The 13,288-nt window shown below is 41.7% G+C and overlaps 1 protein-coding gene across 3 annotated transcripts in view; it reads left to right on the top strand.

Annotated features, from left to right (window-relative positions):
* ADAMTSL3 (ADAMTS like 3) overlaps positions 1 to 13,288 on the top strand; it is a 351,370-nt gene that overhangs the window by 316,834 nt on the left and 21,248 nt on the right. For all 3 annotated transcript variants that reach the window (XM_023254830.2, XM_045058725.1, XM_045058726.1), the window contains 2 exons: positions 7,456 to 7,638; positions 11,206 to 11,322. In XM_023254830.2, the coding sequence (XP_023110598.2) occupies positions 7,456 to 7,638; positions 11,206 to 11,322 (300 nt within the window). The remainder of the gene's footprint in view (positions 1 to 7,455; positions 7,639 to 11,205; positions 11,323 to 13,288) is intronic.

Here is a 13,288-nt window from a genome sequence, read left to right as displayed (position 1 = left end):
TCTTAATATTGCTTTGGCTCTTTGGTGCCTTCATTGGTTCCATATGAATTTTAGGATTGTTTTCTCTATTTCTGTAAAAAAAAAAAATGCCATTGGAATTTTGATGGGTATAGCATTGAACCTGTAGATTGCTTTGTGTAGTATGGACATTTTAAATATTAAGTCTTCCTGTCCATGAAAATGGGATGCCTTTCCATTTATTTGTATCTTCTTTACTTATTTGCATGGATGCTTTGTACTTATCTCTGTGTACATCTTCCACCTTCTATGTTAAGTTTATTTCTAAGTTTGTATTCTTTCTGATGCTATTATAAATGAGATTATTTTCTTCATTTCCTTTTTAGATATTTCATTGTTAGTGTACAGAAATGCAACTGATTTTTGTATGTTAATTTTGTACCCTTCAACCTTACTGATTTTGTTTATTTGGGGTGTGTGTGTGTGTGTGTGTGTGTGTGTGTGTGTGTGTGTGTGTGTGTAGTCTTTAGGATTTTTTACATAAAAGATTATGTCATCTGAAAGCAGAAATAATTTTACTTTCTTCCGACCCAATGCCTTTAATTTCTTCTTCTTGCCTAAGTACTCTGAGTAGGACTCCCAGAACCATTTTGAATATAGGTTTCAAGAGTGGGCATATTTGTTTTTCTTTCTGATCTTAGAGGAAAAGCTTTCACTTTTTCATCATTGAATATGATAAGGGTGATAAGCTATGAGCTTATCATATATAGATTTTATTATGTTGAAGTAAGTTCCTGCAATATCTAATTTGTTGAGGTTTTTTACCATGAAAAGAGTGTTAGATTTTGCTGAATACTTTTTCTGCATTTATTAAGATGATTATGTGTTTTTTATCCTTCATTCTGTTCATACGATCTGTATCACATTAATTAATTTTCATGTATCCCAGGGATAAATCCCGCTTGGTGATGTTATAAGATCCTTTTAATGTGTTATTGAATTCAGTTTGCTGGTATTTTTTTGAAGATTTTTACATCTGTGTTCATCAGGAATGTTGGCCTGTAGTTTTCTTTTCTCGTAGTGTTTTTGTCTGCCTTTGGTATCAGGGCAATGTTGGCCTCATAAAATGAGTTTAGAAGTGTTTCTTCCTAGGGGCACCTGGGTGACTCAATTGGTTGAGTGTCCACCTTCGGCTCAGGTCGTGATCTCACAGTTTGTGAGTTTGAGCCCTGCATTGGGTTCTCTGCTGTCAGCGCAGAGCCTACTTCAGATCCTTTGTCCCCCTCTCTTTCTACTCCACTAAAAAATAAAAAATAAACATTAAAAAAGCAGTGTTTCTTCCTCTTAAATGTTTCAGAAGAATTTGGAAGGATTGTATTAAATCTTCTTTAATGATTTGGTATAATTCATCAGTGAAGCCATCTGGTCTTGGACTTTTGTTTGTTGGGAGGCCTCAGATTACTGATTCAGTTTCCTTATACATTATTCACACCTGTTGAAGTTGTGTTTCTTCATGATTCAGTCTTGGTAGTTTGTATGCTTCTATGAATGTATCATTTCCTCTAGGTTTGGTGTATAATTATTCAAATTGAATAATTTGTGATCCTTTTGGTTTCTATGTCATCAGTTTTCATGTCTCCTTTTTCATTTTTTATCTTACTTATTTGAACCCTTTTATTATTTTTAGTAAGGATGGATAAGGGTTTGTCAGCTTACTTTCTTTTTTCAGAAACAACTCTTATTTTTGTTAATATTTTCTACTGGTTTTCTATTCCTTATTTCACCTACTTGTGCTCCAATGCCTGTGTTTTTTATCTTCCTTCTGCTAATGTTGGGCTTAGTTTGTTGTTCTTTTTCTAGGTCCTTGAAGGATAAAGTTAGGTTGTTTGAGATATTTCTTCTTTTTAAAAATTTTTTTAAATTTTTTTTAACGTTTATTTATTTTTGAGACAGAGAGAGACAGAGCATGAACAGGGGAGGGGCAGAGAGAGAGGGAGACACAGAATCTGAAACAGGCTCCAGGCTCTGAGCTGTCAGCACAGAGCCCGACGCGGGGCTGGAACTCACGGACCGCGAGATCATGACCTGAGCCGAAGTCAGACGCCCAACCGACTGAGCCACCCACGCGCCCCTTTTTAAAAATTTTTAAATGTTTATTTATTATTGAGAGAGAGAGCACGTGCAAACGGGGGAGGGGTAGAAAGAGAGGGAGACAGAATCCAAAGCAGGCTCCAGGCTCTGAGCTGTCAACACAGAGTCGAACATGGGGCTTGAACTCAAAAACAGCGAGATCACGACCTGAGCTTAAGTCAGATGCTTAACCGACTGAGCCACCCAGGTGCCCCAGATCTTTCTTCTTTTGTAATGCAGGCATGTATTGCTATAAACTTCCTTCCTACTACTGCTTTTCTTGCATCCCACAGATTTTGTTAGGTCCTATGTTTATTTTCTTTCATATTAGGTATTTTCTAATTTCCCTTTTGATTTCTTCTTTGACAATGGTTGCTCAAGAGCATCTGGGTTAATTTCCACATGTTTGAATTTTCCAATTTTCCTTCTGGTACCAATTCCTAGTTTTTTTCCAGCGTGGTTAGAAAAGATACTTGGTGTGGTTTCAATCTTCTTAAATTTGTTAAGACTTGTATTCTGGCCTAACATGTGATCTGTCTTGAAGAATGTTTCATGTATACTTGAGAAGAATGTATATTCTGCTATTGTTGGGTGGAATATTCTGTGTCTTTTTGATAGGTCCATTTGGTTAATAGTGTAGTTTAAGTCTACTGTTTCCTTGTTAATTTTCTGTCTGGAAATCCTATCCATTGTTGAAAGTGGGATATTGAAGTCCTCTACTATTACTGTATTGCTATCTATTTCTCTTTACAGATCTGTCAATGTTTGCCTTGTATATTTAGGTGCTCTGATATTGGATGCATAAATATTTATAGTTATTATAGCTTCCTGATGAATTGACCCTGTTATCAATATATACTGACCTTTGTATCTTATAGCAGTTTTTGACTTAATGTTATCTAGTATAAGTACAGACACCCTGCTCTCATTTGGTTACCATTTACATGGAATATCTTTTTCCATTCCTTCACTTTCAGTCAATGTGTATCTGTAATTCTAAAGAGAGTCTCTTTCAGGCAGCATATGGTTAGAGCTTCTCTTTAAATCAATTCAGCCACAGTGCCTTTTAGTTGAAGAGTTTAATCCATTTACATTTAAAGTAATTATTGATAGGTAAGGACTTAGAATTGCCATTTTGTTAATTGTTTTTCTGTCTTATTTGTGGTTCTTTTGTCTCTCTTTTCCTCTATGTCCAACTTCCTTTATGATTTGCTGATTTATTAATACTGGCATGCTTGGCTTTCATTTTTCTTTTCTTTTTCTTTTGTGTATCTACTAAAGGTATATTTGGTGTGTGATTACTGTGAGGGGTTACATAAAATATCTAATAGTTATAATTGATTATTTTAAGGTGATAACAACGTAACTTCAATCTAATACAAAAAACTCTACACTTTTACCTCTCTGTCTTCCTACTTTATGTTACTAATGTCACACTTTACATGTTTTTACATTGAGTATTCTTTTTAAAAAAATTTTTTTTAATGTTTATTTATTTTCGAGACAGAGAGAGACAGAGCATGAACGGGGGAGGATCAGAGAGAGGGAGACACAGAATCTAAAACAGGCTCCAGGCTCCGAGCTGTCAGCACAGAGCCCGATGCGGGGCTCGAACCCACAGACTGCGAGATCATGACCTGAGCCGAAGTCGGCTGCTTAACCGACTGAGCCACCCAGGCACCCCTACATTGAGTATTCTTAACAAATTTTCATATTCGAAGTCTTACTTCTTTTTGTCTTTTATTTCTTTTGCTTTTAATAATCTATTTATTTAAAATATCCCAGAGTATCACAGAATAAGTACATCTTTATTTTATTCTTATGTTCACCTAATACATTCAACAGCATATAAAAATAATTATTTAGGGGCGCCTGGGTGGCTCAGTCGGTTGAGCATCCGACTTTGGCTCAGGTCACAATCTTGCGGTCCGTGAGTTCGAGCCCGGCATCGGGCTCTGGGCTGATGGCTCAGAGCCTGGAGCCTACTTCTGATTCTGTGTCTCCCTCTCTCTCTGCCCCTCCCCCGTTCATGTTCTGTCTCTCTCTGTCTCAAAAATAAATAAAATGTTAAAAAAAATTAAAAAAAAATAATAATTATTCACCATGATCAAGTGGGATTCATTCCTGGGCTGCAGGGCTGGTTCAATATTCACAAATCAATCAGTGTGAGATATCACATTAATAAAAGAAAAGATAAGAACCATATGATCCTGTCTATTAATACAGAAAAAGCATTTGACAAAATTCAGCATCCTTTCTTAATAAAAACCCTTGAGAAAGTCGGGATAGAAGGAACATACTTAAACGTCATAAAAGCCATTTATGAAAAGCCCACAGCTAATATCATCCTCAATGGGGAAAAACTGAGAGCTTTCCCCCTGAGATCAGGAACACGACAGGGATGTCCACTCTCACCGCTGTTGTGTAACATAGCGTTGGAAGTGCTAGCATCAGCAATCAGACAACAAAAGGAAATCAAAGTCATCAAAATTGGCAAAGATGAAGTCAAGCTTTCACTTTTTGCAGTTGACATGATATTATACATGGAAAACCCGGTAGACTCCACCAAAAGTCTGCTAGAACTGATACATGAATTCAGCAAAGTCGCAGGATACAAAATCAATGTACAGAAATCAGTGGCATTCTTATACACTAATAATGAAGCAACAGAAAGACAAATTAAGAAACTGATCCCATTCACAACTGCACCAAGAATCGTGAAATACCTAGGAATAAACCTAATCAAAGATGTACAAGATCTGTATGCTGAAAACTATAGAAAGCTTATGAAGGAAATGGAAGAAGATACAAAGAAATGGAAAAACATTCTGTCCTCATGGATTGGAAGAATAAATGTTGTCAAAATGTCAATACTACCCAAAGCTATCTACACATTCAATGCAATCCCAATCAAAATTGCACCAGCATTCTTCTCGAAGCTAGAACAAGCAATCCTAAAATTCATATGGAACCACAAAAGGCCCCGAATAGCCAAAGTAATATTGAAGAAGAAGACCAAAGCGGGAGGCATCACAATCCCAGACTTTAGCCTCTACTACAAAGCTGTCATCATCAAGACAGCATGATATTGGCACAAAAACAGACACAGAGACCAATGGAATAGAACAGAGACTCCAGAATTGGACCCACAAAAGTATGGCCAGCTAATCTTTGACAAAGCAGGAAAGAATGTCCAATGGAAAAAAGACATCTCTTTAACAAATGGTGCTGGGAGAACTGGACAGCAACATGCAGAAGAATGAAACTAGACCACTTTCTTACACCATTCTTTTTGTCTTTTAACTTTTATATTGGAGTTAAGAGTGATTTATACAGACCCATTACAGTATTAGAGTGTTCTATATTTGTGTATATATTTAGCTTTTCTGGTGAGTTTATACTTTCATATGCTTTTGTGTTTTTGTTTTGTGTCCTTTCATTTCAACTTGCAGAACTCTCCAGCATTTTTTATGAGGCAGGTCTGATGATGTTGAACTCACTCGACTTTCATTTGTCTGGAAAAGTCTTTATTTTTCTTTCATTTCCAAAGGACATTTTTTGCTGGGTATATTATTGGTTGACTGTTTTTTGTTCTTTTGGTAATTTTGCATATATCAATATTTCATTTCACTGATGTACTACAAGTTAGTTAATGGGTCCCTGTTGGGTACGTGACTTGTTTCCAATCTTTTGCTTTTATATAACTGCATAAATACAGCATTTTTTATGCAGGTATGTTGATAGCATTAATTCCCAGAAAGGGGGATTATGAGATTCAAGGATCAATGTGATTGTGATGTTGAAAGATCTGGTCAAATGAATGCCAACTAGTTTTGTTTTTTTTTTAAGTAAATTGTAACATTATTGGAACTTTAAACACAGCGTTTAGTTTCCACTTTACAAGACAAAAGGAACAAAGAAAGGATAAGCAAAAGTCAAAGGCCCATAAAATCAGAAGGTCTAGAACAATGACAATGTAAATCTAAACATATGTGTAATCACAATAAATTGCTAACAGGGTTAATGCTGCAAAGACTCTTAGATTGGGTTTCCAAATAAAACCTAATGATATACAATTACACGAGACATTGCTGGAATAGAATTATACAGAAAGTTGTAAAAATTGGACAAAAGTATATGAGGTAGAAGAAAACAAAATAACCAAGAGTCATAATAGTAAAATCAGACAAGATAGGATTTAAGACCCTAAAAAAGGATAAAAAGACATCCATTTAAAAAAAAAAAAAGTAAAATCCACAGTAAAGTGGAGGCAACATGAACTGTCATGTGCTGGATAAGATAGAATACATAACAACAAAAATGGGGAAAACATAAAAAATGTGGTAAACATAGTAGACGGGAGCGCTTTTTCTGGACGTGAGCTCTCAAGGAGAAGCAGGTTAATAAGGACACATACTAAAAGAAGATAATAAAATTTCATTCTTGTAAATATTTGAACTTTATACCCTAAAAAGAAATAGCATACTTTCTTTTCAAGTATGCATAGAACATTTGCCAAAAAAAAAAAAAAACAAAAAAAAACAACGAAATGATTGTGTGTTAGGCCATAAATGTGCCTTAGAGATTTCAAGAAACAGTTGTACAGATTACCTTTTCTTTTTTTTTAAATTTTTTTTAAATGTTTATTTATTTTTGACAGAGAGAGAGAGAGCGCGCGCGCGCGCGCACACACACACACACACACACACACACACACACACGAGCAGGGGAGGGGCAGAGAGAGAGGGAGACACAGAATCTGAAGCAGGCTCCAGGCTCTGAGCCATCAGCACAGAGCCTGACACGGGGCTCGATCCCACGAACCGTGAGATCATGAGCTGAAGTTGGGCGCTTAACCGACTGAGCCGCCCAGGCGCCCCTCCCTAAAGATTTCATATTTTTTTCCTAAAGGAGGAGCATTTTGTTGGCTGCGTGCAGCAAACAACTTAAAGATTCACATTAGCATTTTTGTTTTCCGGAGACTCCTCTGTGTTAACCCACCTCTGGGAATGTCTCTCTCTGTCTCTACCTCCAGCTCCACCAACGCCTCTTCTCCCACCACCCCACTCACCGTCACATTTCTTTCCTTTCCTGATACAGAGTGATCCCGCCCTCTTAGGCTCCCATTGACTCGCATCCATAAGCCAGTCAGGTGCACAGTAGCCCAAAGCCCTTTGCTTTAACAGGACCCCCTCCCTGCCGTGGAGGAGCTCCAGACCTAGAAATAAATCGCCATCTCTCGTACTTTATGTAATTCAGCCCGTTCGCAGCCGTGCGGTCAGAATGCTAAACGGTATCTGTCCTGTGGTTCTGTGGCCCTATTCTTAAAGGAATTTGCTTTTTGTCATATCTGTTTTTATTCCAAAGGTGTCCCTCAGCCTAATATAACTTGGTTGAAGAGAGGAGGACCTCTGAGTGACAATATTTCCTTGCTTTTCAATGGATCCCTGTTGTTGCAGAATGTTTCCCTTGAAAATGAAGGAACCTATGTCTGCACAGCCACCAATGCTCTAGGAAAAGCTACGGCAGCATCTACACTCCACCTGCTGGGTAAGTGTCGGGTGCTTCTGGTTCAAGTGCTTCCTGTCATGCGTACAGAGCAGGACCCGGTTTCTTCCGTCCTGGAGTCGCGGAGTAAACGGGATGGACGTTAAGTGGCCGTCACCCTGGCTTGCCTCCGCCCGCTCCCACGCCGCGCGCTGCATCTGGCCCTTTGTCTTAACAGGTCTTCTCTTAGAAGGTTGTCACTTTCCTGCTGCTACTTCCGTGGCACACAGTTTTCTGCCCAGAATCCAGACCTTTCGTGTTCTGCCTGTGTGTTTGCTCATCTGCTGACCCGACCCCCCCCTTCCAGGCCAGCAGCGAGCTCTGTTCTAGTCGGTGTGGTTTCCTGCGCCATGATCCGATGGAACCCCCCGCCCACACGTGGTTTCCCTGGAAGTACGGCTTCCGGGAGCGCTGCTCTCCCAGGAAGAGGTGTCCGTCACTGCCTTTCTCACTGGATAGATGCAGGGCCAACTTCTGTCACTTACACAGGGATTCCTGTCTCCTGTGTGACTCTGATTTCATTTGACCTCTTTTGTCTGGTCTTACCGTTTGGTATCTGATTAAGTCCTAACACACGTTGCTCTCCAACTGTTTCCTCTTTCATTTACGTTTCCTCAATTAAATTGCAGGTCCTTTCATGATAGAGACCATGTCTGATACCTTATCTTTGCAGCCCTGAGGATATAATATAGTCTGGGGGCGCACAGTAGGTTCTCAGTAAATACGGATCACTTGGGTCTTTTTTTTTTTTTTAATTTTTTTTTTCAACGTTTATTTATTTTTGGGACAGAGAGAGACAGAGCACGAACGGGGGAGGGGCAGAGAGAGAGGGAGACACAGAATCGGAAACAGGCTCCAGGCTCTGAGCCATCAGCCCAGAGCCTGACGCGGGGCTCGAACTCACGGACCGCGAGATCGTGACCTGGCTGAAGTCGGACGCTTAACCGACTGTGCCTCCCAGGCACCCCATCACTTGAGTCTTAAGACACCTTACCATTGGGTCCATGTTGTAATTTGGAGATGCTCATCACAACGCGCCTCTCGACACAGGATGACAATCGGGGATGATATCTGGAGTTCATTCCCTTCCCCTGCGTTCATCTCTTTTGTTTCTCAAATTCCACATGGGAGTTGAATCGTGGTATTTGTCTTTCTCTGACCGACTTATTTCACTCAGCATAATACACGTTGTTGCAAATGGCAAGATTTCATTGTTTTTGATCCCCGAGTAAGGGAAGGAAAAATAAAATACAGACAGAGGGGGAGGCAAACCATAAGAGACCTTTAAAGACAGAGAACAAACGGAGGGCTGCTGGAGAGGAGGTGGGTGGGGGATGGGCTAGATGGGGGATGGGCATTGAGGGGGGCACTTGTTGGGAGGAGCACTGGGTGTTGGATGGAAGCGAGGAGTCACTGGGTTCTTCTCCCGAAACAAATACTACACTGTATGTCATCTAATTTGAGTTTAAATAAATAAATTAAAAATATATATTTGGAGTTCAACGAATTCTTGTCACCAAAATGGGCTTTAAATTGTTGAGACCCGGGGCGCCTGGGTAGCTCCATTGGTTTAGCACTGACTCGAGCTCAGGTCATGATCTCACAGTTCGTGAGTTCAAGCCCCACGTGGGGCTCTGTGCTGACAGCTCAGAGCCTGGAGCCTGCTTCAGATTCTGGGTCTCCCTCTCTCTCTCTTCCCCTCCCCTGCTCACACTCTGTCCCTCAGAAATAAATAAACATTTAGGGGAGCCTGGGTGGCTCAGTCGGTGAAGCGTCCGACTTCGGCTCAGGTCACGATCTCGCGGTCCGTGAGTTCGAGCCCCGCGTCGGGCTCTGTGCCGACAGCTCAGGGCCTGGAGCCTGCTTCGGATTCTGTGTCTCCCTCTCTCTCTGACCCTCCCCTGTTCATGCTCTGTCTCTCTCTGTCTCAAAAATAAATAAATAAATAAATAAATAAATAAATAAATAAATAAACAAACAAATAAATTAATTAAATAAATAAAAATAAAAAAAATTTAAACTGTTGAGGTTTTAGGACTCAATAAATAATACTCCTCTCTCCTGCCAGGGTCTGGAACCAAGTGAGAGTTGCTCACAGAAGTCAGACAGATGGACTTTAGGGATCATTCGATAATCCTGTCTGTAGCTCCAGCACCTACCACAGGTGTAGTAAGAGCTAAATACGTGTTTCACAAATGAATGGAAATGAGTCATTGGTGGACGTGGTATGAGATTACCATAGGTTCCACTGCTGAACCAAGAGGATGATGGGAAAGAACCTTCTCCATGGTTTTTCTTGTTGGCAGTTCGAGGAGTCCAGGGTCATAATAGGTGGGAGGTGCCCATGTGGGGATTGGAACCACTGTCGAGCACGAAGCACTTGGATGTTCACTCACTCCTCTGACACAGTAGCACAGGGTTGGGGCAGTCATTTTTATTTTTTTTTCTTTCTTTTTTCGGGGGGGGCGGCGGTCATTTTTAATCCTGGTACATACATGAGGAGACCCAAGAAACTCACAGAAAGTTTTCCTAAAGCCCAAATATATATCCTTTTCTTTTCTTTTCTTTTCTTTTTTTAGATTTCCTAATATTTATTTATTTTTGAGAGGCATAGAATTCAAGCAGGGGAGGGGCAGATGGAGACCGAGAAACTGCTTCCATGTTCTGAACTGTCATCACAGAGCCCAATGTGTGTCTCAAACTCATGGACCGTGAGATTATGGCCTTAGCTGAAGTCGGACGCTTAACTGACTGAGCCACCCAGGCGCCCCTATAGCCTTCTCTTTGAGCATTCTCATACTACCCCTCTTGGACTGGCTGTGCTGATCAGGAAGGCACTGGTGTACCTCCCTGTGGCCCTTCCCAAAGACCCCTGTGGTGTTCTAGGATCTTGGAATGGAAGATTCTCAACCGATGGGCTTGACCAAGCCTGTCTGATTGCTGAATGCCTTCCCCATGCTCTGAGAAGCGTCAGCCTTATCCCTCACTTCTGCTCCTCTCCACTCCTGAACCTGCATGGCTGCCTCAGCTCCACCCTGCACACCTCTTCCCTTAGGGGTTCCTCCTGCAGAGCAGCTCATGACTTGGCTGAGGAATCAAGAACATCTTACATTGCCAATACATGGCGTCCCTCCGCCACCCTGCCCTCATGCTCGAGTTTCACTGCCTTTCAGAAAGGCCATCTCCCCCATGTGAAGTCCCCTATAAAACGTCACCCATTCTCCTGCCGCTGAGGTGTCCCTCAAGAGGAGGGGTTTTGCTGTCCTTAGATGCTTCTTCCAGTCCCTTTCGGCATTAGGGGGACTCCATTCTTTCCGTCGTCTTAGGCTATAAACCCTGAAAACATGCAGACGCCACGTTTTAGCACAGCTGTTCTAACTGAACCCCGATAGCACCCCACACACCCCCACAGAACCCCCAGATCTGTGTGGGCCTGAGCAGCCGGGACAGAACATTTCATCGGCAGGAGCTGACTTCCTAGCGGCTGTCTTCTTTAAGAACACCCAAGCTGGAGTAAGAGGCAGATAATGTTTAACTGGTAAACAAGTGCTCCTTCTTTCTCTCTTTCAGAACAAAGACAGTTGGACAGTAAACGTGGATTTCCCAAGGACCAGAAAAAGCATAGGCTCCAGGCATCTGACACAGAAACCAGCAGCAGTGACCCAACAGGAGAAGCCCTACCTTCAGGTCGGAGATTTTGACTTCTTAAGGATTTGCCATTCGAGAGGCATGTGCGAGGAAAAGGAGTTAGCTACAGGATGTTCCGTTTCTTGCCCTTCTCGATAAGTAAAATTATTCCTAGGCACTTGGCCGGCTTTTCCCTTGCCCTCAGGCTTCTGTAGCTCAACTCGTTCCTTCCATACCGAAACAGTTTTGAAAAAGAAATCGCTCCCGAGGAAGCCCGCGGGGCTCATGTCCCAAATGTGCATCATTATTTGTGATAAAACAGGTGTTGGTTTTCCAGTTTCTAAACAATGGCCAACTTGGTAAAATATTCACAGAGGGGAGATTTGCTAGGAATTCTGGAAATGATTCCTTCATTCTTCTCTTTTTATAAATTCTTCCCTAGACTTACTAACTTTGTTAGGCATCGGTGTTCGGTCAGGAGAGCCTGATCTCAGTATTCCGAGCTTGCAAAACTCTTCAGGAGGCCAAGAGAGAGAGGTAGGGTTAAGAAAGTCAGAAATTCCGAAAGCACAGAAGACTAGTACTGATGATCTCAGAGTCTTGTAGCTCAAAAATGGGTAAATCACAGAAGGACACAGAGAAGCTCCTGTTATACTTCATGCTTTAGTTTCTACAGGAACAGTACTGGCTGCGTCATTTCACCCTTTTAAATCTTGAACGAGTGCCTCTCCTTTGCAGAAAGTATCCCAAAGAATAACTGTGTACATAGGGATGCTAAGAATGTGGTTCCCAGGCTCCCACCTTCTCGGATGCAGGAAGGGCCTGGAAGAAGAGAATAGTGCTGGGCCACCCATCAAACAGGCCAGCTCATGTTATTCATGTTATTTATGACATCATTCTCCAGGAGTATTTATATATTCTTCTCGTCTTTCAGGAATACTACTACCATTAGGAAATGCACTATTATCCATTCATGCAACAGTTGTCTTAGTCTGTTTGAGCTGCTATAACAAAAACCACAGACCGGGTGGCTCATAAGCAACAGACATCTATTTCTTACAGTTCTGGAGGCTGGGAAGTCCAAGATCAAGGCACCCGCAGATCTGATGTCTGGTGAGGACTTCCTGGTTCACAACCATCTTTTCACTGTGTCCTCCCATGGCAGGAGGAGTGAAGAAGCTCCCTGGGGTCTTTTTTATAAGGACTCTAGTCCCGATCATGGGGGCTCCTCCCTCATGACCCCGTCCCCTCCCGTGGGCCCCCCCTCCTATGACCATCACATTGGATGTTAGGGTTTGTCATCTGAGTTTGGGGGAGACACACATTCAGTCTACAGCAGCATTCTGCAAGTGTCTGCCCAGCGCTGGGGGAAAGAGAAGACTCTTCCCCCAGGAAGCTCTTGCCAGGCTGGGGAAAAGAGAGGACCTAGCCCCTGGGAAGCTCACAGTTTGAAGAGGGAGGCAGTCATGTGAACAGGTGTTCTGAAGCGGTGTGACAAGTGCTCTAATAGAAGGATGGCCAGGTCCACTGGCAGCACTGAGGAAGGGGCCCTAACTCTCTCTGGAGGAAACAACCAAGTCCTCACGCAGGCCTCAGGGCTTGTCCTGGGAAGAGGAAGGACAGCATTCCAGGCAGAGACACGGGAGGTGCAAAGGCAGATGGGGTTCCCTTGAAATGAAGGGTGGATGAAATGAAGTTGGAGGGTTGCTGAGGACCAAATCATTCAGGGCTTTGAAGGTCAAGGTAAAGACTAGAATTTATTCCTGTTTTCCCAGCACCATTTGTTGAAGAGAATATCTTTTCCTCATTGTATATTCTGTCCTCCTTTGATCCTGATGTCTGTTTATGTGCCAGTACCTTACACACAAAGAATGAAACCGGACTATATATACATATACATATACATATACGTATACGTATACGTATACGTATACGTATACGTATACGTATACGTATACGTATACGTATACATATACATATACATATACACATACATATACATGCTGTATATGTAAACAGCATATAC

Source organism: Felis catus, chromosome B3 (assembly GCF_018350175.1).
Source record: "Felis catus isolate Fca126 chromosome B3, F.catus_Fca126_mat1.0, whole genome shotgun sequence".
NCBI lineage: Eukaryota > Metazoa > Chordata > Mammalia > Carnivora > Felidae > Felis > Felis catus.
Note: the sequence above shows the minus strand (reverse complement) of the source record. Positions and strands in the feature narration are given on the sequence as shown.